This window comes from Polypterus senegalus, chromosome 5 (genome assembly GCF_016835505.1).
Source record: "Polypterus senegalus isolate Bchr_013 chromosome 5, ASM1683550v1, whole genome shotgun sequence".
Classification (NCBI taxonomy): domain Eukaryota; kingdom Metazoa; phylum Chordata; class Cladistia; order Polypteriformes; family Polypteridae; genus Polypterus; species Polypterus senegalus.
In genome coordinates this window covers 30850360-30874497 of record NC_053158.1, presented here as the reverse complement: position 1 = coordinate 30874497, position 24138 = coordinate 30850360, and the positions used below count along the sequence as shown (strand labels likewise).

At 38.2% G+C, this 24138-nt stretch overlaps 1 protein-coding gene across 6 annotated transcripts in view; it reads right to left on the bottom strand.

Moving 5' to 3' along the window:
- The window catches only part of stau2 (staufen double-stranded RNA binding protein 2), a 356944-nt gene that overhangs the window by 204313 nt on the left and 128493 nt on the right, over positions 1-24138 (bottom strand). For all 6 annotated transcript variants that reach the window (XM_039754429.1, XM_039754431.1, XM_039754434.1 and 3 more), the window contains 2 exons: positions 20410-20622; positions 16953-17090 (listed from right to left, as the gene is read on the bottom strand). In XM_039754429.1, the coding sequence (XP_039610363.1) occupies positions 16953-17090; positions 20410-20622 (351 nt within the window). The remainder of the gene's footprint in view (positions 1-16952; positions 17091-20409; positions 20623-24138) is intronic.

The following is a 24138-nucleotide window of genomic DNA, read 5'->3' as shown; positions in this document are numbered from 1 at the left end:
GGCGGAGCCCGGCGGGACGCCAGGAGGACGGTGAGGAGGGCTTGTGCCTCCTCCAGACCGCGAGGCGCCCGTCCCTGGTTCTGTTGGGGCCACGGGTTGAGGGCATGGAAGCCCTTCCTGTAGGGGCCCGTGGTCACCGCCAGGCGGCGCCCGATGCCGGTTTATCCCGTGCGGTTGCCGGTCGGGGCAGGAGCCCGCCGGGGCTTGAGGACCGGAGGAGGGCGAGTGCCTCCTCCAGACAGAGTGGGGCGTCCGTCCCTGGTTAGGCACGGGGCCTCAGGTACAGGGCTTTGAAGCCCAGCCCTGTAGGGACCCGTGGCCACCGCCAGGCGGCGCCCCGGTGCCTGATTATCCCGGGAACCCGACACTTCCGCCACACCAGGAAGTGCCGGGGAAGACATGTGTGGCGCCGGAGAGCTGCCAGGAAGGCAGCCGACACTTCCGCCACGCTGGGCGTAGCAAGGATGGCGGAAGCACCTGGGGCTCATCGGGGCATTATTTAAGAGGCCGCCTCCCTCCAGTCATTGGTGGAAGTCGGGTGGAAGCAGACGGAACTGGAGAGAGAGGACGGGAGGCGGCCAGGAAGGCACAAAAGACTGTGGGCCTGGACTTGGGGAGATCGGTGCGAGAAGGCACTGGGGGTGCACGTGAGCACAATTACTGTAAATAATACTGTAAATAAATGGTGTGTGGTGACAATATGATGTCCGTCTGTCTGTGCCGGGGCCAGCTTTCACAATTAGTAAATCATTCTTTAAGAAATTAGATTCAACAATAACCTAATTTATTTGGAATTCAAAACATCCACGCATCCAAAGAGCGACCCTACAAAGACAAAAGGCAGAAGGCGGCATGGCTCTACCTAACTTTCAGTTTTATTACTGGGCAGCAAATATACAGGTGATAAGAACCTGGACACAAATAGAAGAACGTACTCAGGCTTGGTCGCAATAGAAGTAAAATCCTGCAGTACTTCTTTGTATTCCTTGCTCTGTGCTCCAATAAACACATGTTATCGGCAATATACTAATAACCCAATTGTGCTCCACTCACTTAGAATCCGAAAACAATGTAGAAAGCATTTGAAGATGGAGAAGCTTCTATCTGTGGCACCTCTGCAAGAGAACCACCTCTTTCAACCTTCGCAAACATGCAGTTTTTAATATCTGGAAAAAATTTGGAATTAACTTGCTTAGAGATCTTTAGACAACGTCTTTGCATCCTATGAACAATTACATTCCAAATTTAACATTCCAACTACACATTTCTTTCACTATCTTCAAATCAGGAACTTTGTTAAACAGAACCTTCCAGATTATCCTCATCTTGCACCCATATCCATGCTGGAAAAAATATTGCTCAATCTCAAGGACATAGACACCATCTCTACAATATATAAAATCATTTTACAATCCCTCCCTTTCAAAGATCCAAGAGGACACTGGGAAAAAGATCTCTTAATTAATATATCAGAAAAGGAGTGGAAAGTAGCAATGCAGAGAATTCACTCGAGCTCCATATGTGCAAAACATACAATTATACAACTCAAAATTATATATCGAGCACATCTGTCTCGACTAAAACTCTCCAAAATGTTTCCAGGGCATGATCCAACCTGCGAACGCTATAAACTAGTTCCAGGCTCACATGTTCTGGGCCTGTACCAAATTAACGTCATTCTGGACGAAAATTTTTAATTACCTTTCAGACAGCCTTGGACTCACAATCCCTCCTAACCCATTAACAACTGTGTTTGGGGTTTTTCCAGATGGGTTTAAGATGGAGAAAGACAAACAAATTGTGATTGCATTCACTACACTTTTGGAACGCAGACTTATTCTGATAAACTGGAAGAACCCAAACTCTCCTCTTCTAAGTCACTGGGAAACTGATGTGTTATACTATTTGAAATTGGAAAAAATCAAATACTCAGTTAGAGGATCCGTACACAGGGTCACGGGGGTCTGCTGGAGCCAATCCCAGCCAACACAGGGCACAAGGCAAGACCAATCCCGGGCAAGGGGCCAACCCACTGCAGCCAATGTGTTATACTATTTGAAATTGGAAAAAATCAAATACTCAGTTAGAGGATCCGTACAGACTTTTTTCAAAACATGGCAGGATCTAATCAGTAATATTTTAAAATAAGCTCATAAAGCACAGATAATTTATTAATTTAGGTATGTTTACAGGTCTTAAATTTCACGCCGTTTGGCTTGCTCTCTCTCTCAGGGGTGGTGATCGATTTGTTCTTAACTCAATTTTTCTTTTTGTAAAAACTTGATTTGTATGGATTGTAATAAAATTAATAAAAAGAAAAAAAAAGAATTAGACTACAGTGCTAGGCTTATCTGCACCATTCAACACTGTACTTGTGTATTAAAATTATTTTAGACTGTCAAGCATTTTTCATACAGTGCCCTCCATAATGTTTGGGACAAAAACACATTTTTCCTTGATTTTGTCCTCTGCTTCACAGTTTATCCATTACAAATCAAACAATTCAGACATTAAAGTACACATTGTAGACTTTCATTAATGGGCTTTTGCATACATTTCAGTCACATCATGTAGAAATAACATTATGGAGGGCACCGTATGTGGTTTAGTTCCTGCTTGTTATAAAACAGCCAGGGTTTATTCCCTGACCTATCTTAACTTTCTGTTCTATGATTGATTTTGAATTATTATTTTTCATATGTTTTAGTTAATATGTAAATGTTGATAATATTGTTATGCTATTTTTTTTATTTAGTATTTATGCATTACATATTTTTTTGTTTCTTGTGCTTTATGGGTGGGATCCCAGAAGGCAGGGTCACCCTGTCATCACTGCTGCTGAGATCACCTTCCACCTTTACATTCATGTAAAAGAGATGGTCCCAGCAAAGCTTCATTGATTGTGGATGAGTATTGTGGATTGTATTTTTGTAAGTAAATCTCTTGATTTTCTGGTTACATTAAAGTGGATTTTGTTGCCTTGTCTTTGGATTCTGGGTATTCAGGTTGGACTTGTTAGCCTTGGGTTGCCTTTTTAAGTAAACCTCTTACTGCCTTTTTTGCTTCTTGTGTTATGTTTGTGCATTTTTTTTTATATTTTGTTTTTTTAACTTGTCAAGCAAGCTCCCCATTTTGGGGCTGTGCAGGTTGAAGTCTGCCTGTGAAATTTGGGGTCAAACCGTCTGTGATGAGGCTAATATCTAGGCAACACAGTGAAGGTCCTAATCTAGTTTGTGGATGTTATTAGAAGCCTTTCATAATTTTTGCAATGCTTGTACCACCTTTTCATAACACTGCTTATCAAATCATTTCAAGTTCATACAGAGGTCTTCTTCATTATAAGTTAGATATTGATGACTATATTTTCACAATACTAGGGGGCTCTACCCCTTGCTCACTTCGCTCGCCCACCCCCGGGTTTTGTTTACCGTATATACAATTAAAAAAGATTGTTATTTTCATGGGAATTGTTACATATGCATTATTTTCACTTTTATTTTAAAACTTTTCTAAAAACAATACTTTTATTTCCATCCCCGGGTGTGGTTACATCTCTTTCTCGCAGGACGTATAACGCTACTCGCGTTGTGAAGGGGGTGAGGCTGAACGCATGCTAAGGAGATGCTGTCGGATCATCTGCTGTCTTTCTGCTTGTGGCGAGCTGCCTGTTCTGCTTGTCTTGCTGCCCGATCATTTCAAAGCCTGTACAGCAGCTGTCCTTTTGCCACTACACATCTCTATCGCTCGCGTTGTGAAGGGGTGGAATGGTGGGGGTTTGGAGGCGAGGGTTAGTTTGGCTGAACGCACACTAAGGAGAAGCATTCTGATCATCGACAGGTTTTTTTGCTGCTGGCAAGCTGCGTGTTTTACTTTTCTCTTGTTCTTGTTTTAAGAGCTGGGAACACATGAAGCGTGTCCACCAACAGCAATCCAACAACTGCTAGGTTAGATGTCCGTGGACTTGTTTTAAATGATGTCTCACTGCCTTGTCTTGCGTGACGTTTTAAACACAATACTTGTCCTTTATTTCCGGCCCCGGGCGTGGTTAAATCTCTTTATCAGGACGTATAATGTTGCTCATGTTGTCGTTTTGGGGAGGGGGGGGCTTTTGAACGCATGCTAAGGAGGTTAACTGCTATCAGTCTTCCGTGCTTTACTCTGCCTCCCTCAATCGAACCTAACAGTCACTTAAAACAAAAAAGGCTTCAACCTGGCTGGGACGCTACAATACTTTCGAATTTTACTATTTTCATATTCTTTACACCTTTTTCTGCATGTGTATCGCGCCATTGTTTGTTTAAGCCTTTCAAATTCCACTGCTTTCATAATCTCTTATCTGCCTTTTTTTCTCTCCAACGCTTTTGGGTCTCTTTTCTCCACGCCGATCTTTCTTCTTCTTTCGTTGTCGTTTCATCTAGAACAAACTGTCCTTATACGCTTTATATGTGCTGAGAGCACAGGATCTGTGTGTGCTACGTGCTTTACATGACTGAGTGTTATTTGATATTGTTTGCGTCTCATGGGTCTTTTAAGTGTCTTCCGAGAAGATCACGTATTGTCGCCCTGCTTTTCCTTTCCTGGATTTTTTTTTTTAATTTTATTGCAAACCATACAAATCAATTAATTTTTTACAAAAAGTAAAATTTAGTTAAGAACAAATCGATCCCCACCCCTGAGAGAGCAAGGCAAACGCTGTGAAATTTAAGGCTTGTAAACATACCTAAATTAATAAATTTGGTGAGATGGATGCATAAGACAGAGAAATCCGGAAATAATTGCTTCCTCTGTGCTTTATGAGCTTATTTTAAAATATTACTGATTAGATCCTGCCATGTTTTGAAAAAAGTCTGTACAGATCCTCTAACTGAGTATTTGATTTTTTCCAATTTCAAATAGTATAACACATCGGCTGCGGTGGGTTGGCACCCTGCCCAGGATTGGTTCCTGCCTTGTGCCCTGTGTTGGCTGGGATTGGCTCCAGCAGACCCCCCAGACCCTGTGTTCGGATTCAGCGGGTTGGAAAATGGATGGATATTGCAGAGATGGTGTCTGAGTCCTTGAGATTGAGCAATATTTTTTCCAGCATGGATGTGGGTGCAAGATGAGGAAAATCTGGAAGGTTCTGTTTAACAAAGTTCCTGATTTGAAGATAGTGAAAGAAATGTGTAGTTGGAATGTTAAATTTGGAATGTAGTTGTTCATAGGATGCAAAGACGTTGTCTACAGGTGCCGGTCATAAAATTAGAATATCATGACAAAGTTGATTTATTTCAGTATTTCCATTCAAAAAGTGAAACTTGTATATTAGATTCATTCATTACACACAGACTGATGTATTTCAAATGTTTATTTCTTTTAATTTTGATAATTATAACTGACAATTAATGAAAGTCCCAAATTCAGTATCTCGGAAAATTTGAATATACACTCACCTAAAGGATTATTAGGAACACCTGTTCAATTTCTCATTAATGCAATTATCTAATCAACCAATCACATGGCAGTTGCTTCAATGCATTTAGGGGTGTGGTCCTGGTCAAGACAATCTCCTGAACTCCAAACTGAATGTCAGAATGGGAAAGAAAGGTGATTTAAGCAATTTTGAGCGTGGCATGGTTGCTGGTGCCAGACGGGCCGGTCTGAGTATTTCACAATCTGCTCAGTTACTGGGATTTTCACACACAACCATTTCTAGGGTTTACAAAGAATGGTGTGAAAAGGGAAAACATCCAGTATGCGGCAGTCCTGTGGGCGAAAATGCCTTGTTGATGCTGGAGGTCAGAGGAGAATGGGCCGGCTGATTCAAGCTGATAGAAGAGCAACTTTGACTGAAATAACCACTCGTTACAACCGAGGTATGCAGCAAAGCATTTGTGAAACCACAAAACGCAAAACCTTGAGGCGGATGGGCTACAACAGCAGAAGACCCCACCGGGTACCACTCATCTCCACTACAAATAGGAAAAAGAGGCTACAATTTGCACGAGCTCACCAAAATTGGACAGTTGAAGACTGGAAAAATGTTGCCTGGTCTGATGAGTCTCGATTTCTGTTGAGACATTCAAATGGTAGAGTCAGAATTTGGCGTAAACAGAATGAGAACATGGATCCATCATGCCTTGTTACCACTGTGCAGGCTGGTGGTGGTGGTGGTGTAATGGTGTGGGGGATGTTTTCTTGGCACACTTTAGTCCCCTTAGTGCCAATTGGGCATCGTTTAAATGCCACGGGCTACCTGAGCATTGTTTCTGACCATGTCCATCCCTTCATGACCACAATGTACCCATCCTCTGATGGCTACTTCCAGCAAGATAATGCACCATGTCACAAAGCTCGAATCATTTCAAATTGGTTTCTTGAACATGACAATGAGTTCACTGTATAAAATGGCCCCCACAGTCACCAGATCTCAACCCAATAGAGCATCTTTGGGATGTGGTGGAACGGGAGCTTCGTGCCCTGGATGTGCATCCCACAAATCTCCATCAACTGCAAGATGCTATCCTATCAATATGGGCCAACATTTCTAAAGAATGCTTTCAGCACCTTGTTGAATCAATGCCACGTAGAATTAAGGTAGTTCTGAAGGCGAAAGGGGGTCAAACGCCATATTAGTATGGTGTTCATAATAATCCTTTAGGTGAGTGTAAATTGACCAATGCAAAAAAAGGATTTTTAGATAATAAAGAAGGCCTTAAGAGTTTCCCAGAGTATTCCTGCAGAAATCTCTGACAATGTATTTGTCTCTAGGAAGAAATTGATTTGTTTGGATATGAATTCTGTACAATTCTCGTCTGCTAATAGAAGTGGATTTTTTTTTTTTTAATAATAGAGAGATATGATGCTATTAGGAGCTGCTTGATTAACTGATGATTCTAGCCATGTCTAAATAAATTTAAGATTATGCTATAATTAACTGACATCCTATTTATAATTATTTCTTGTCTTACTAGGATAGGATCAGGCTCCACCTGACCATGTAATGCAAAAAGTAGGTTCTAGAAATAGATGGTTTAATAAATATATCTCCTTTAGTTTCCCTAATTAACTGATTCATGAAGGTGAAGAAGTAGATAGGGAATAACTATTTTCCTTAAAATAAAAAAATAAGCTATATCAGTGGGTGTAAATACTGCAATCTACTTAATAATTTAAACTCTTAAATAATTAAAGAATTCAAATTTTACTTTAACTTGACCAACTAAAATCAGATCCTGCCTATAATTCAGAACTGTGCTAGAAAGAAGTACAATTACATAACTCCAGTTGTCATATTAACACGTTGTTATGTATGTAATTTTGTGAATTTTTTGTTTTTCCTTTCACATAATGATTCCATTTCTGTGGATTACTGCTTTTTATTTTGATGCAATCTAACAAAGATCATGTTGGTTCATATCTTATTTTCTTTGTTTACTCAGTGTTGTTGGAAGGTGTCACATGAATGGATTCACTGAGAAGTGATGTCACAAAAGAGATGACATTTAAAAACAACGGTCATAGCTGTAGGACAAAGTGGCCATTGACCATTCTGCTAGAATTTAGTTGCACACAAGGCCTGCTAAGAAAGAAGAGTTAACACAGATGCAGAAATCTAGCATCACCCTACCCCAACTTACATTCCAAACTAAGTGGCTGAACTGCAGATTGTACCAGCCTCAGTCCTGCAGTTCATCTGATAAAAAAAGATGTAAATTAGAGTTGGACTGACATCTTGGCAGAGACCCCTTCAGACCATGAGGCACAAAGCAGACACCTAAGTCCAAATAAAGAGCAGTAATTCAATGAGTGAGAACTGTTATGGGCAAAATAACATGCCCATAAGAAGGCAATGATTATTGTAACTGGTAGATGAGCTGATTTCTTTTGGGAACTGAAAGCTGACAATCTCTTCTCTTTGTGGTTGTGAAGGTTGAGATCCACTCTGAAAACCAAGCTCTGTGGCAGTAACGGAGCCCAGTCTGAGAATACTGAGAAGCAGCCATTGCTTCAAGAACAGAACATCTAAACTCTTGTGCCAGAAAGAATAATGCTTTCTCATATAAAGTTACAGAAGAACACAGAAAGGGCCTAACTGAGAAAAGCACAAAATACCATAAACAATAGACCATATCACAAAGAAAAAGAGTGTCCTCCAATGCAAGACAAATCCTCCAAATGAACCCAGAACAATAACTCCACACAACACCAAACATGATCCTTAAAGACTTGGTATTGTAAAACTGTTAGAACTATGTACTGCCAGTAAACAGCCAGCCTCTTCTGTGTTACACATTTGACCATCTTGCATTGTTGTGTCCTATCTTATATGTTAATATGCATGCAGTTATCAAATTTCTATAATTCTTGCATTTATCAATACACTGATTTGAAAAACAATTGTTCTTCAGTTAACGTAACATTAAGTCTAATGGCCAGATACCACATCCTTCAACAGAGAGATGTAACATAAGTAACATAGGGGCCTTACCAAATTATTTAATTAATAACCGTCATTGCCAAAGACAAAACCGTTAATTAACTATCTAAGTTAAATCAGTTCATTTTCCAACTCTGGTTACATTACACTGCGGTGGATACAAAACTCCTTTGTTAGTTTCTAATTCAAGTAAACCCCAGTGCTAGGTTTTGGTTTCACTTTATTTTGAACCTGATTTGTTTTTACTCTTAGATTTTGGTTACTGTTTCTTAGTTTAATCTCTTGGCTTTGACCCTTGCCTTGTCTGACCATATCTCTGTTCTCATTAAGCATCTCCTGGTTACTTTATTTGTCTTAACAATCCTTAGACATGTTCTGTGTCTAAACACCAGTTGATTTCTCTCTTCATAAGCTTCCAGTTAAACTCTAGCCAAATTTTTAAATTCTTTTTATAGGGTTTAATCTGTGAATACTTTTGTCATACATCCTTTACATTATGAAACCCATTAATTCTATTAGGACATAATATGCAATTATGAGATAGAGCCATTTTTACAAATAAAGTGTTAAATAAAACTACTGTAGTTGTTACTGCACTTATTTGTAGGTTTTCCAAACTCTGGAATGATTTAGTTGTCAATAATAGAAATGTTCTTTGGGCATCAGCATTTAACTCAAAGCAGGAGTTATTTTTAGACTTGGTGAGGCTATACGTATTGTGGTAATTATCTTTGTTTCTCAAGTAATCTTGCCTGACTACTACTAATCCAATTCTTTTCTTAACATCCAGTTATGACATTTGGCATCACCACCTTTCTTTTAATTTTTGGATGCCATCTGGACTGCACCTTAAACTGGATAGGAGAAAATGGCTTCCAAGATGGCACACTTTAGTGTCAGATAAATGTATCCCTCCACTACAGTTATAGGCATTTAGCCTAAGGCTTACAGGGCTACTAAAACATTTATTTTATCCATGTTCAGTAACAGCTATGTTTTTTCATTCGTCATTACCAGCTAGCTTTAACTTACTTGACAGCTATTACAAGCTTAACAGAAACTGAAAAATTGAGTGTTTTATATGAGAATTAGTCTGAATGAATCCAGTGTGTCATCAAGATGCTTTTTAAAAAATGTCATAGTATCTGCCTCAACTATATGACTCAGTAGTTTATTCCATTTTCTAAGAGTCCTTTGTGATAAAAAAGTGCTTCCTGGTTTCTGTGTTGAATGAACTTCATCTTACATAGTGGGGTTTTTGAGTCACTGTTTAACAGACAGAATACTGCTGCATTAGCGTTAGTAATATCTTTAACAAAACCCAAGGATTAGGTCTATTTTGAACTGCTGCCAAGAATTCAGGATTTTATTTCAGTGCCGTGTTATGCAGAAAGTGTCTGAGGCACTTTACATTATGCATACTGTATAATACAAACATAATAAAAGATAATGGACAATAAAAATAGAATTACATAAAACAGAACAAGAAATAAAAATATACGAAAATAAAATAATAACATAAAAATACCTAAAAGCCTAACTGGGAAATATAAGGTCGTGCAAGTAAAAAAGCCTTAAGTCTTGATTTAAACATTTCTAAACATTGCTGCTGCCTAATGGTGATCAAGAGAAAATTCAAAAATGTTTAGAAGCACAATGAATGAAGGCTTAAGACCCAAAGGTTTTACACCTGTTAATTAACACATAATTTGTCTCACACCTCAAGATTAATAAACACAAAGATACACACATAAAGATTCTAACTCCACAATATTCCACATAGGATCCCCTTCACATAAGTACATAGAAGAGTGGTGCCAAATGCCTGTCACTCTTTGTAATCCAAATAGGGCTGTCACCAGCGCTATCAGACATATGGGTATCCTCATGGCATACGAAGGTTTAACGCTTATTTGATTATATGCACTTATATGGTTATATAAATAAGCAGATTTAGAACTGTTCAGAATCAAATATCACACTCAGATTGCACACAGATGGGGAGAAAATTAATCTTTATTATTACCTAAAATTAACTAATTATTTGATAGGGTTTTCAAATTTTTACCTGGTACTATACATAGCATTTCAGTTTTGTCAACATTCAGATGCAAAAAATGGAAACTCATCTAAGAGGAAATTCTATTGAAACAATCAAAAAGTACAGTAAAATCAGTGAAGGCATCTTTATTCATTGCCATATAAAACTAAATGTCATTACCATAAATATGGAATTGTAAACCTGCATTACAAATGATATTCCCCAAAGGAAGTATATATACAAGAAATAAAATCGGGCCTAATATTGAGCATTGAAGTATAGAACAGCTAACAAATGCAATTGGAAATTTAAAATTATTTACAGCAATAGTGTTCCTAGTTTGACAAATACAAGGCAAGCCATTTTAGGTTGGCTCCTGTTCCTGATATTCCGGCACTTAATGCCAAGCAATGTAGCAGAAGCTGATGATTGACAGAGTTGAGGAGAGAGGTTGGGAGCACGAGCTGATAGTGCATTGTCATACCCACCACATGACAAACCACCTGGATTGGGACCCAAGTGCAGCGGGTGACACATCAGCACCACATTGGAACAGTGTGAGATTGTTTACGGTGGCAGAAGTGCAAATCCTGTCGCCAACCCCCAAGTGTTTCCTGCAAGTTGGAGGACCTGCTTGCATGCAACTGAAAAAATCCAGCAAAAGCAGAACAATACAAGATGCAGTATCACAGTTTAATAGCATTTCATTTAGCAACTGGACTAAAGCAGTTTTAAGGCTAATAGCTTACTGAAATCCAGACTTATATTGCTCAAAAAATCATTGCTTGACAAGTGATGTAGTTGTTGGTTTACAAAAAAAGTTAAAACTTTAGAAAGGAAAAGAAGACAAAAGACAGGACAATAAGTAGCAAAATCTGAAATATCCATATTTGTTTTTTTAAGTAATGGTTAAATAACCGCAGTTTTGAAACTACACTAGCTCTAATTGACAAATTGACCAAATAAAGCATAAAATAATTAAGAGACATCAAAGTGAGACTTCAGAAACAAAATATGAATGGGATCCAGCGAGCATTAAGTAATTTTTAGTGATTTAAAGACCTAAACTAGACTGTTAGTGCTAACAATGATAAAATCAGAGAAACATGAGGAGAGAAAAGAGCAAGTGTCATTAGATAATAATTTTGAACTAGTAGCTGCAAGCTGTCAAGTATTAATCTTATGTATAAATTAATCTATTACATTCTGACAGGCTAACCCAGCCACAGGGGATCTATAAACCAGTGCGTTTCTTCGTGCCAGTCCCAGTCCCCGGATAAATGGGGAGGGTAACGTCAGGAAGCATCCGGTGTAACATTTAGCCAAATTAATATGCGGACAACAATACAAATTTCCATACCGGATTGGTTGAGCCCCGGGTTAATAATGACCGCTACCAGTACTATTAACCAACAGGGTGCTGGTGGAAATTGGGCTACTGTTGGCTGAAGAAGGAGAAGAAGAGTAGTTAGATGTATCTGGAGGAAAGAGGAGAGGAGGAATGTAAAGGGAGTGGATAGGAACTTTGAATGATGGCAGTATGACTGGTAAGGGGAGAGAGTTAGCAGATATGATAGAGAGAAAGAAGGTTGATATATTGTGCATGCAAGAGACTAAATGGAAGGGGAGTAAGACCAGGTGGATCAGAGACAGATTCAAATTGTTCTACCATGTTGTGGATGGGAGGAGAAATAGAGTAGGGGTTATTCTGAAGGAACAGTGTGTCAAGAGTGTTTTGGAGGTGAAAAGTGTCAGAAGTGGGATTGTCAGAGAGATGCAGAAAGTAGACAAGAGTACAAGGAGATAAGGCGCAAGGTGAAGAGAGAGGTGGCGAAGGCTAAAGAAAAGGCATATGATGAGTTGTATGAGAGATTGGACACTACGGAGGGAGAAAAGGACCTGTAACGATTGGCTAGACAGAGGGACCGAGCTGAGAAAGATGTGCAGCAGGTTAGGGTGGTAAGGGATAAAGATGGAAATGTATTCACAAGCGAGGAGAGTATGTTGAGCAGATGGAAAGAGTACTTTGAGAGGCTGATGAATGAAGAGAACGAGAGAGAGAGAATGTTGGATGATGTGTAGATAGTGAATCAGGATGTGCAACAGATTACCAAGGAGGAAGTAAGGACAGCTATGAAGAGGATGAAGAATGGAAAAGCCGTTGGTCCAGAGGACATACCTATGGAAACATGGAGTTGTTTAGGAGAGATGGCAGTGGAGTTTTTAACCAGATCGTTTAATGGAATCTTGGAACGTGAGAGGATGAGTGTGGAGTGGAGAAGAAGTGTACTGGTGCTGATATTTAAGAATAAGGAGGATGTGCAGAAAGGTATTAACTACAGGGGAATAAAACTGATGAACAACAGCATGAAGTTATGGGAAAGAGTAGTGGAAGCTAGGTTAAGAAAGGAGGTGATGGTTAGTGAGCTGCAGTATGGTTTTATGCCAAGAAAGAGCACCACAGATGTGATGTTTGCTCTGAGGATGTTGATGGAGAAGTTTAGAGAAGGCCAGAAGGAGATGCATTGCGTCTTTGACGACCTGGAGAAAGCATATGACAGGATGCCTCGAGAGGAGCTGTGGTATTGTATGAAGAAGTCGGGAGTGGCAGAAAAGTACGTAAGAGTTGTGCAGGATATGTACAGTGTGACAGTGGTGAAGTCTGTAGTAGGAGTGACGGATACATTCAAAGAGGAGGTGAGATTACATCATGGGTCGGCTCTGAGCCCTTTCTTATTTGCAATGGTGATGGACAGGTTGACAGACGAGATTAGACAGGAGTCCCCGTGGACTATGATGTTTTTGGATGACATTGTGATCTGTAGTGATAGTAGAAAGCAGGTTGAGGAGACCCTGGAGAGGTGGAGATATGTTCTGGAGAGGAATGAGGGTCAGTAGGAACAAGACAGAATACATGTGTGTAAATAAGAGGGAGGTCAGTGGAATGGTGAGGATGCAAGGAGTAGAGTTGTCAAAGGTGGATAAGTTTAAATACTTGGGATCAACAGTACAGAGTAATGGGGATTGTGGAAGAGAGGTGAAAAAAGAGAGTACAGGCATGGTGGAATGGGTGGAGAAGAGTGTCAGGAGTAATTTGTGACAGATGGGAATCAGCAAGAGTGAAAGGGAAGGTCTACAGGACGGAAGAGAGACCAGCTATGTTATATGAGCTGTAGACGGTGGCACTGACCAGAAAGCAGGAGAAAGAGCTAGAGATAGCAGAGTTAAAGATGCTAAGATTTGCATTTGGTATGACGAGGATGGAAAGGATTAGAAATGAGTACATTAGAGGATCAGCTCAAGTTTGACGGTTCGGAGACAAAGTCAGGGAGGTGAGATTGTGTTGGTTTGGACATGTGTAGAGGAAAGATGCTGAATAAATTGGGAAAAGGATGTTAAGGATAGAGCTGCCAGGTAAGAGGAAAAGAGGAAGGCCTAAGAGGAGATTTATGGATGTGGTGAAAGAGGACATGCAGGTGCTGGGTGTAACAGAGCAAGATGCAGAGGACAGAAAGATATGGAAAAAGATGATCCGTTGTGGCAACCCTAAATGGGAGCAGCCAAAAGAAGAAGAAGAAGACGACATCCTGACAGGCCACATCAGATGAAGCAGGTAATGAATAAGAGGGGTGTAAATGCAAACAATGCTTTTAAAGTAACCTAAGAAATCCCAAGATTTTTATGAAGCCTGAGAACGAACTTCTTTTTTTCTTGGTCTGATTAAATAACACAAATAATCTTTTTAGTGATGTGATATAAAATAATTTTGATAAAAGCACTAAAATAACTTACTGTATATTACTAACGCTTAACACTAATACATTCTTCTGTAAACAAAAAACTGAAAAATGTTATACTCAATTAAAAATTACTGAACAAGCTAATAAGAAAAGCTTTTGATGAACAACAAAGTTATACACTACACTGAAAGGCATGCATTCTAAATAGATTTACAGATCTGCACTGAAGGCAAAGGAAGAAAGGAAAGGAAAATATTTAACTAGAAAATATATGAAAAATGACACATCAGTTCTAGTGGGCTTGTCATTAAAATACTTTTAGATAATGAGCATACAGAGTAAATACTGAAAAAGTACCAAAAAAGTCAAACTATATATATATATATATATATATATATATATATATATATATATATATATATATATATATATATATATATATATATATATAGTACTTGCTCAGACATATGAAGGGTAATGTGAGTTTGCCAATCCAATTTTTATGTGCTTTGCGGACTTGGAAAATACTTAATCCTAAGTTAAAACAATATACCCCATGGCAGGTGGTACAAAAAATGTGAGGTTCTGTGGCTACTGCTACATGGAATCTGGTTCCTGTATTTGCAGAGTTAAGGCTGTTATTCCATTCTGTGTACCTGTTTAATGTGTATGTGAATCTCTTCCAAATACTGCATCTTCCCCTGTTATTTAATGTGTGTTAGGTTATTTGAAAATACTAAACTATCTTAAACTGTGACCTATTGTGGATGTAAAAGTGCATTGTGCTCTACTATCAAGTGTAATATCTAGGTTTGGGTACCAACTAATGCCCAAAGATGCTGAAATAACTGCCATATCTCCATAACCCTGAAATAGATGAGTGAGTTAGAAAATGGTGAGGGAGAAATTCGCAAGACACAGGCAGTGCTTGGAGGGTATTCTGCCTAAAGACGTGAACATTCAGTACTGGTTTCGTTTATGATATTGGTTTCTTGGTCTCACTTGACTCTTCTCACTGACATGCACTGTACTAGTTTGCAAACAAGTGTGACAGAGTTTGGCTGAAAATAAGCATCTCCAAATCTGAGGTCATGGTACTTTCATGAAAATCATTTAGTTTGCTTTCTGTAGGTTAGGTGGGAGTGTTGCAACAAGTGGGTTATTTCATGGAGATAATCTTGACCTTGACTAATGAAGCAGTGCAATGGTGGAAGTTCTGTGAACATTGTTTAGGAATGAAGTGGTAAAGTGAGAGTTATTCATGTGAAAAAGAAAGTACTGTACACTTTTCTTCAGGTTTTATGCTTTAAAATATAACAAACACAATTAACAATTATCTAGTCCTCAACAACATCACTAACCTTGTGCAACAAGCAACAAATATTGGATTTTGCTTTGCAATTATTTATTAAAAAAAACATCCAATATGCAAAAGCCATGTGTGAAAAAGTAAGTATATTCTTATTTTTACTGTATCAATTAAGAAGTTAGTAAGAGCTAACTGCTGCTAATTAAGTGCATTCCAAACAAGAAGTATTTTAACTTGAACATTAAGGAAATGCTACTAACTTTGCTTTAAAAGTATGAAGACATTGACTGGAAGGAAGAAAAACTTCTGCAATTACTAATGAGTTACCATTTGTTTCACAAACCTCTCATACAACAGCTGGGGATATTAATCTCTTATAGCTGGTCATCTGGGTATTGCTAGAGGACAAGGATTGATTAAGATAAATTATTGTTGACCTACTACACAATAAAACATTAAGCTGTATGTAATAGTCCAAAACTATAATATGCTGTGCTGTTCTCATCAGGATATTGGTTTTATCATATATTTACTGCCATATAATAACTTTACCAACATTCTAGCAGATGTGGATAAGTAATTGGAATTGAGCTCTTTAATCCCACAAAAATTAATAACAGGCAAAGGCTTAACGCCATACTTAATAAAAATGTTTTCATGTATCATGGATTTACAGAATGTCTAGTTTCTAATACAGGTTTGCGTGTAATTTCTGGGACACTTTATTGTCAGGTTAAAATGTTAATCTGGCTATCATCCACAATCAAACGGAAAATGGAAAGACCAAATTAAAACTTAAGTCTTATTCTGGAACTTCAGGGTGATTAAGCAAACTGCTTGAACAATGTATAAGAACATTAAAACTATTTCGATGACAGGCCAATTTTCTGGGACTTTAGTGAAGATATGGATCTTTTAGCCAATTTGTAATAATTCTCTCTGCAGCATGGTGTTTTCTTGCATCAAATCCAAAATCAGATTGTTAGGAAAAGATGACAGCATACTCTTTTATACATTGGTGAACATAAAAGAACAGGAAGATGTATGACATCCACTGATCCATCTATCAATTTATACATTTTCAAAACTACACTTATCCTGACAGGGTTCCAGTCACTCGCAGGGTGAACATACTCACACATACAAACTTACTAGGGCCAATTTAGCAACAACAAATCAACTAACCTGCACATGTTTGGACTGTGAGAGGAAACCGGAGCAATGTTTTTTAAACTTCACTCATTTTCATAATTTTCTGCTATATACTCAATAATGCTACGATATGCTCCTCCTGTTGACCTTGAACTAGATTAATGGTTGGATGGATGAATATTTCTCCTTAATTCTAGTGAGGTAATACAATTTTTTTAGTTATATTATAGATGTATACATTAAAACAAACAAGAAGAAATAATAAAACAAAAAAGGTGTCCTGTTGCTGACCTGCATGATAAATTCACGGCGACGGGGCATTCCTCGTTCAGATAAAAGCACATATTCTGGTTCCTTTTCTTTTCTTGCTTGTTGAATTTGGGCCAGGCGACTGATTGGGTTCATACCTTGTCCATACTCTGGGCCAGTCTGAAAAAATTAGTATTTTTCAAAGAATGATCTAACAACAGAGAGTCCCTTAGGTCAATGTCCAGATATTGAAATATAGCCAAACGAATGTCTATAAGATAATTTCTATAACTCACTTTAGGCTGTTCTAAAGTTCTTCTATGTAACTAAGACGTATTCTACAATCATTAAAACTAAACTAAACTAAAGCTTTTTGAAAACAAACAGTGATAATTTATTTGTTTAAAAACAGTGCTTTTAGGTTTCATCAGTAAACTATAAAAATACAGGTTGGGAGCATGCACTGATATGCTATGAGTTTCCACTTAAATTTTGGATTATTCTTGTAGAAGGAAACGTGACATTCATGAAATGTCTCCTGGAAATCACAAAACGTTTTTAATTGTTTAGAGCATAAATCAAGGATGTTGACTCTTTTCCTCAAATCACACTTTAATAAAATTACATTAAAATGCCATAAGCTTTACATTATAATGCCTTAAGTTATGTCATCCACTGTCAAAGATACTTTAAATGGGTTATAATATGGATAAAGTTTACAAGTTTTGAGAAGTTGATTTTTTTTTACATTTATTCACCATGAGTAAATAGATAAATCTAAAATCACTACTTTCTGTAGAACTTGTGTATAACATTGGACTCCACAATGAAAGCATACAGTAATAAACTATGATACTGGGTTTCAATGATCAAAATCAGGGGCCTCATGTATAAACGGTGCATATGCACAAAAATATTGCATACTCCCATTTCCAGGCTCACATCGCAGTGTATAAAAACTAAACAGTGTAAAATCATGCATATTCTCAATGCAGCACCCCCCATTGCGTGTGCAAAATTCTGCACAGTTTTACTAACTGGCGGCACCCAGCGTCAAAGCAGTGCTATTGTTTCTGTGTGGTCTCCCTTTTTTAGATTTGTGTCAGTGAGGCAGCATTTATCAAATATATCGAAATTAACTGCATATCGTTTGCATATAGATTATAATCATTCTGTATTAATATAATGGTGCACGGAATGAACAAACTATTCCAAATTCCATGGCTGCTTTAGCACAGTTACACTTACAGAATATTTTAACCCATTGTATGTGTGTGTGAAAGCACAGATGCACAGCAGCTGAGCGAAAAGCTCTATGGTGCATTGTCTTGAGAGCGCAGAGGATTATTGGGATACAGCTTCCAGCCATAGAGGACATTTATAGCACATGCTGCCTAAACAAAGCCAACAGCATCTGCGTGGATTCCTCTCAACCATGATGCAGCCTATTTGAACTTCTTCTTGCCTTGTCTATTTGAACTTGTTGCTGCCTCACGCTTGATGCTTGCTGGCACTAGCATGACCCTGGATGGATGGAATAATTAAACATGTATAACGAAGATTTTTCAACATGTCATAAAAGTTTTGAGGAATCAGCATCGTAAGCTTACAGCTGGCTTTACACTTATTATTGAATTCATTGTGTGGTGATTGGTTACGTGGAGAAAGCAAATGGAAGGATAGGAATTAGGGGTTGGTATGTTTGACAGAAACAGTACTGCTGCATTAAATTATTCCATTCAGGGTTGTGCGTGTCGCAGCAAGCATCTTGCAGGAGGCAGAAACAATCGCTGGACGGGGCACAATCTCATCGCTACCATTGCACCACCGTTCCCCCACATGTTTAATACATGCTTTAATTAATTTCATCATGAAGATGATATAATGTATACATCTTACTATTCTAAAATGTTCAGACAGCTGTAATATCATGAATATAATGTATTTTGTGTGGCGATCAGTGTCTGCACTCTCCTGTCAACGAAAGAGAAACTCTGTTTAAGAAGCACACAGTGATTAATGATAGGGTCGAGGAACACATGCTACATTAGTTAACCATAGGAAATTAAACATTGATTTTAAGATGAAGTTTACGATATTCTACTTTAATGACAAAATAATTTGTGAGATTAAAATGGAAATTTCAAGATTAAAGTCTATATTTCGAAAAGTATTTCTTCATTGTGTTCCCAATTTTTTTTTCTTTTCTCTGTGCCCTAATACACTCTGATGGTGGGCTACGACTCACCTTTTCACCTCAACTTTGACATCTGACCACTTTTTTTCTTTTTTTACTTTGGGCACTGTACGATTTTTTGAACTTGAACTTTCAAGTGTTTCTGGCATGCTGTATCACTCCATCACTTTCCTTGTGTTGCTTATAACACTGCTTAAGCCAACAAATACTGCAGTATGTTTTTCCTTGCCTCCACTTTGCATACACTGAAGTCCCCCGCCCAATTCTCTTTTCACAAAATGCTGAATGTAATGGGCTATTTATATTGATTTGCATATTCAAAGGGGTGTAATTCTGGGAGGAATTTGGGTGGGGCAGCAGGCGCGAGCACATGCGTTACTTTTCACACTGACCGGGATTTATGAGACTGAAGTATGTGGAAGTTGGCTTACAAAAGGTTTTGTGCATCAGAATTTTTTGGTACATATGCACATTTCCACTTTCATCCGTACGCCTTGTTTTAGTGTGAATTCTACGCACTGCATTATACATGAGGCCCCTGGTGAGCAAAGATTAGAAAGATATTACCTGATCTGAAGAATCTTGATTTTTACCTTGACATGCAGATTGTGCAGTCAGAATTTGGTGTAGTCACTGTGAGTCCATTGACCCATTTTCCCTTGTAGCCACATTTGTGACTGATGATAGTGTAATGGTTTGAGAGATGATTTTGTGGAACATATTATCCCTCATGAAACCAACCAAATACATTTTGAATGTAACAGTGTACATTCTACTTACCATGTGCATGCCTCTATGGACACAGTCTACACTTTTTCAGATGGTTAGTTCTAGAATAAAATGTCCATGTCATACTTCAAGCATCATCTGAAGATGTTTTCATGAACTTGAGAGTGACTTAAGTTTACTCCAATGCCCTGCACAGTCTCTAGTTCTCAGTCCAACAGAGCACATTTGGGATAAGCTTCAGAGCATGAATGTGTGGCAGAAAAATCTTCAGAACCGTGTGATGTTTTTGAGTCAGTATGGATCACAATCTCAAAATAACATACATGAAAACACTCCTTACAGAATTCATATTATTTTGCAGGAAAAACCAGGACCTACCTCATATTAGATAGAAATACCTAATAATGTGACTACTAGGTGTATGGCACGCAACTGGAGCAGACATGTCATCCTTTCCTTTATGCTTAGATGCACTGTAGGCCATACAATTCTAAAATCTATGATGATTGCAACATCAAATACACATCTTTAATCCCTGCATCTATTATAGTACATGCACAGAATTGGCATTACCTTTAGTATAGTCTTGGGGCGTTTCTTGTAATGAAGTTTAGGTTTTTCTATTGTTGGAAGAAATGGGAGTTTTTTTAGCTCCTCAAGTACAGACATTGCAGCTCGCTTTTTGGAAAGTTTTTTGCTGTTCCCTTCTCCTTCAGCAGAAAACTCTCCAACTGTAACTCGAGTGACAAAGCTCTTCATATGGGGCGGGCCACTCTCTTTAATCACCTGTAAAACAAAAATGATTACAAGTTCTAAACATGCTTTTGGAACAATAATAAACAATTACCTTTAACAGATACTGAATTTTCTGTGCATTTTGCATATTAGTCCGCTTTTAACATGAGAATTTAATTTCCCCAACAAAGAACTCATAATCATCTCAGCTTTTCCAGAATACATTTTTAGATCAAAGAAGTGGAAAGACATTTCTTGTTTATACTGTAAAAAACATCTCTTTTTAAAACTGGTTTACTCTCTATATATATTCATCTTATACGTATTGATGTTTTGACAAAATAATTTTTTTCTTAATCTTCCAATCATTCAGCACCCTTGGGGTAAATCAGTTGCATCTTTATTACAGGTAATTATATCATCTATGATAATAATTTTATGAATTAAATCATTTGGCAAATGCAAACTTCGTTATTTGAGTTTGGTGGTTTAACAGTATTAGTCCTTTGGGGCTATGCTTCTCAAAAACATTTCTTTGGTGGAGTGCTTTAATTAATGTCATACTCTTAAGCAATTTCTTAATACTTACTTAATAACTGAGCCATTAAAAGTTGTAAAGTTATTATTTCAAGATGTAAAGTTATTTTTGCTAAAAATAATTACAGTGGAATCTCGGTTCACGAACATCTCGGTACACATACAACTCGGTTTATGACCAAAAAGTTTGCCAAACTTTTGCCTCTGTTCATGACCACACACTTGGTATACAGACAAGCCAGTTTCCCTTTCGGTTTGTGCGCCCCGATGATTTCCGCATGTGTTGCATTGTTCTCGGTCAGACATGCATGCTTGCACGTGTGTGCTTTCGCTGTGAACTCTTTGTGCTCTATTCCATTTCCCTTCCGCATCGTATGCGCCGATTACTGTATTTAAGCACGTGTTGAGCCGCTCCCTGTTCATTGTTCTCTGTCAGACGCGCGTGCTTTACCTGTGATCTCTTTGTGCTCTACAGTATTTCGTGTGCTTTTTTAGTGGCTTCTAAGCACTGGAACCTCCTCTCCACCCAGTTCCTCCTCACTTCACGCCAGAACTCGACTCGTGCAAGGGTAGTTTTCTTGGTGGTTTATGATTAGTTTTTGTATTACGAATTTTTCAAATGTTTATTTTTCGGTTCGTAGCGTGAATTGTTGCAATTTTACATTTCTTGGTTGTTTATTAAGTTACGGATTATTCAAATGTTCATTTTTTTTCTCTGTGCTTAAAACTCATTTTAAAAAAAAGTGTTTACAGCGATCGGGTTGTAAGGCTATTAGCGTGAACTCCTGCAATGTTACTTTCTTGGTTGCTTGTGGTTGGTTTTTAAATAAATTTCAGATATGTTCAAATGTTCCTTTTTTTTCCCCTGTGCTTAAAACTTATTTAAAAAAAGTGTTTACAGCGATCGGGTCATAAGGATATAGCGCAAACTCTTGCAATGTTAGTTTTCTCTGTTGTTCAAGGTTTTCTTGGTGTTATTCAATGTTTGTAAATTTAGTTTACTATTAAATGTGCATTCTATCGTATAATTAACTATATTTGTGCTTAAAAATCCATCCATCCCTCCTTCCATTTTCCAACCCGCTGAATCCGAACACAGGGTCACGGGGGTCTGCTGGAGCCAATCCCAGCCAACACAGGGCACAAGGCAGGAACCAATCCCGGGCAGGGTGCCAACCCACCGCAGGACACACACAAACACACCAAGCACACACTAGGGCCAATCCACCTAACCTGCATGTCTTTGGACTGTGAGAGGAAACCGGAGTGCCCGGAGGAAACCCATGTAGGCACGGGGAGAACATGCAAACTCCACACAGGGAGGACCCAGGAAGTGAACCCGGGTCTCCTAACTGCAAGGCAGCAGCGCTACCACTGCGCCACCGTGCCGCCCCTGCTTAAAAATCTTTAAAAAAAATATATTTACATACAGTTCATACCGTCTGGAACGGATTAATTTATTTACATTCAATCCTATGGGGGAAACTGCTTTGGTTCACGCCCAACTCGGTTTACGACCAGAGTTTTGGAACGAATTATGGTCGTGAACCGAGGTTCCGCTGTAATTTCTTTCCACTTAAATTTTACTGGTCAGAAATATTTTATATAAAGTTGAACAAGACTGGGTTTGTTTGGGAACTTACTTATCTTTTTGAAAGCTGGAACATTTTTATGTTGTTATTTTTATCAAAAGTACAAATATCAATTTTTGTGAATTCCACATTTTTGTAACCATAAATCAAATTCAGAAATAACACTAATCCTTCTATATAAAAGCGGTTGGGATTGTCCTTCCGTCCCGTGAGTGCTACGCAGGCGCGGAGTTTCACACATGCCCCGTCCATTTTGCAATGCACAATGAGATTTGTAGTTTCGTTTTTCCAGGTAAAAGATGATTTTCTACTCCAGACTGTGCGATATCTTCTTCTTCTTTCTTACTATATAAAAGCGGTCGGGATTGTCCTTCAGTCCCGTGAGTGGAAAGCGTAGCGGTATTCCGCATATCACAGACATACTACTTGCAGCTTGCGGTACGAAGCAACATGATGTGAGCAAAGTTCTGGTGCTCCCATCATTCCCTTGCTTTTGTGCATGATGCACTGGAAAAATAGACAAAATTATGTCTCTGTAAATAATTAATGTTGATGGAGTACAAATGCCTCATCACGTAGTAAATATCAGGGGGGTTCAAAAGGGCGACCTCAATATAGAAAAAAAGTTTAAATTTCATCACAAAAATAACATAAACTACGAGTATTAAAGTAATACCGCTCAAATGCAATATAACCAAATTAATGAGTTTGTATAAAATATCAAATTGATCTACATATTGAATTGCCTTAAGAAGTGGTCAACTTAAAAGTCGGTCGCCTTAAATGGCGGGTCAGCCTAGTACAGAATGTAATTTGCAGAGTGCATTAAGTACGTTTTTAATAACATAATATAATGTAGTTAAAAAAACAAGGGTTAACAGGTTTGTGGGCCCTGCAATAACTTTCACAAATACTAGATTCCAATTTCAAGTGATATAAAAATTGCATTTATTCATGTTATTGTTAAAGAAGTACCAAATGGAAAGTTAAAATCTAAGCTGTTATTCCAGTTGCAAAAACGTAATTTTCAAAAGCCCTTAATGACTTTAGATATGTTGTCTTAACTTCTTGCATCACTAAATCTTCTGAGAAGACGGTAAACAAAAATGAGGCCTCCCTAGAACTCCACCAACTTCCATACACAGCAAAGAAGGGGGTGGAGGACACGACAGTTACACTTTTGCATTTGATGTATGAGCATATGAAAAATTTCAAAATCCACACTAGCTTGCTATTGCTTAAAATTCCCATGTGCTTTTACACAATTCTTCCTCACATCTTACTTGAGAATCCATTTACTTATTTCTGTTTTGACTTTAACTTGATTGGCTGGATTCTAGTTTTTTTTCTTAAACAAGAGAACACAAAGAGTGTGAATGGGTAATTAGTTTTCTGAACTGCTCCCGTCATCCATTGTTTTACCCCAAGGCTGCTGTTT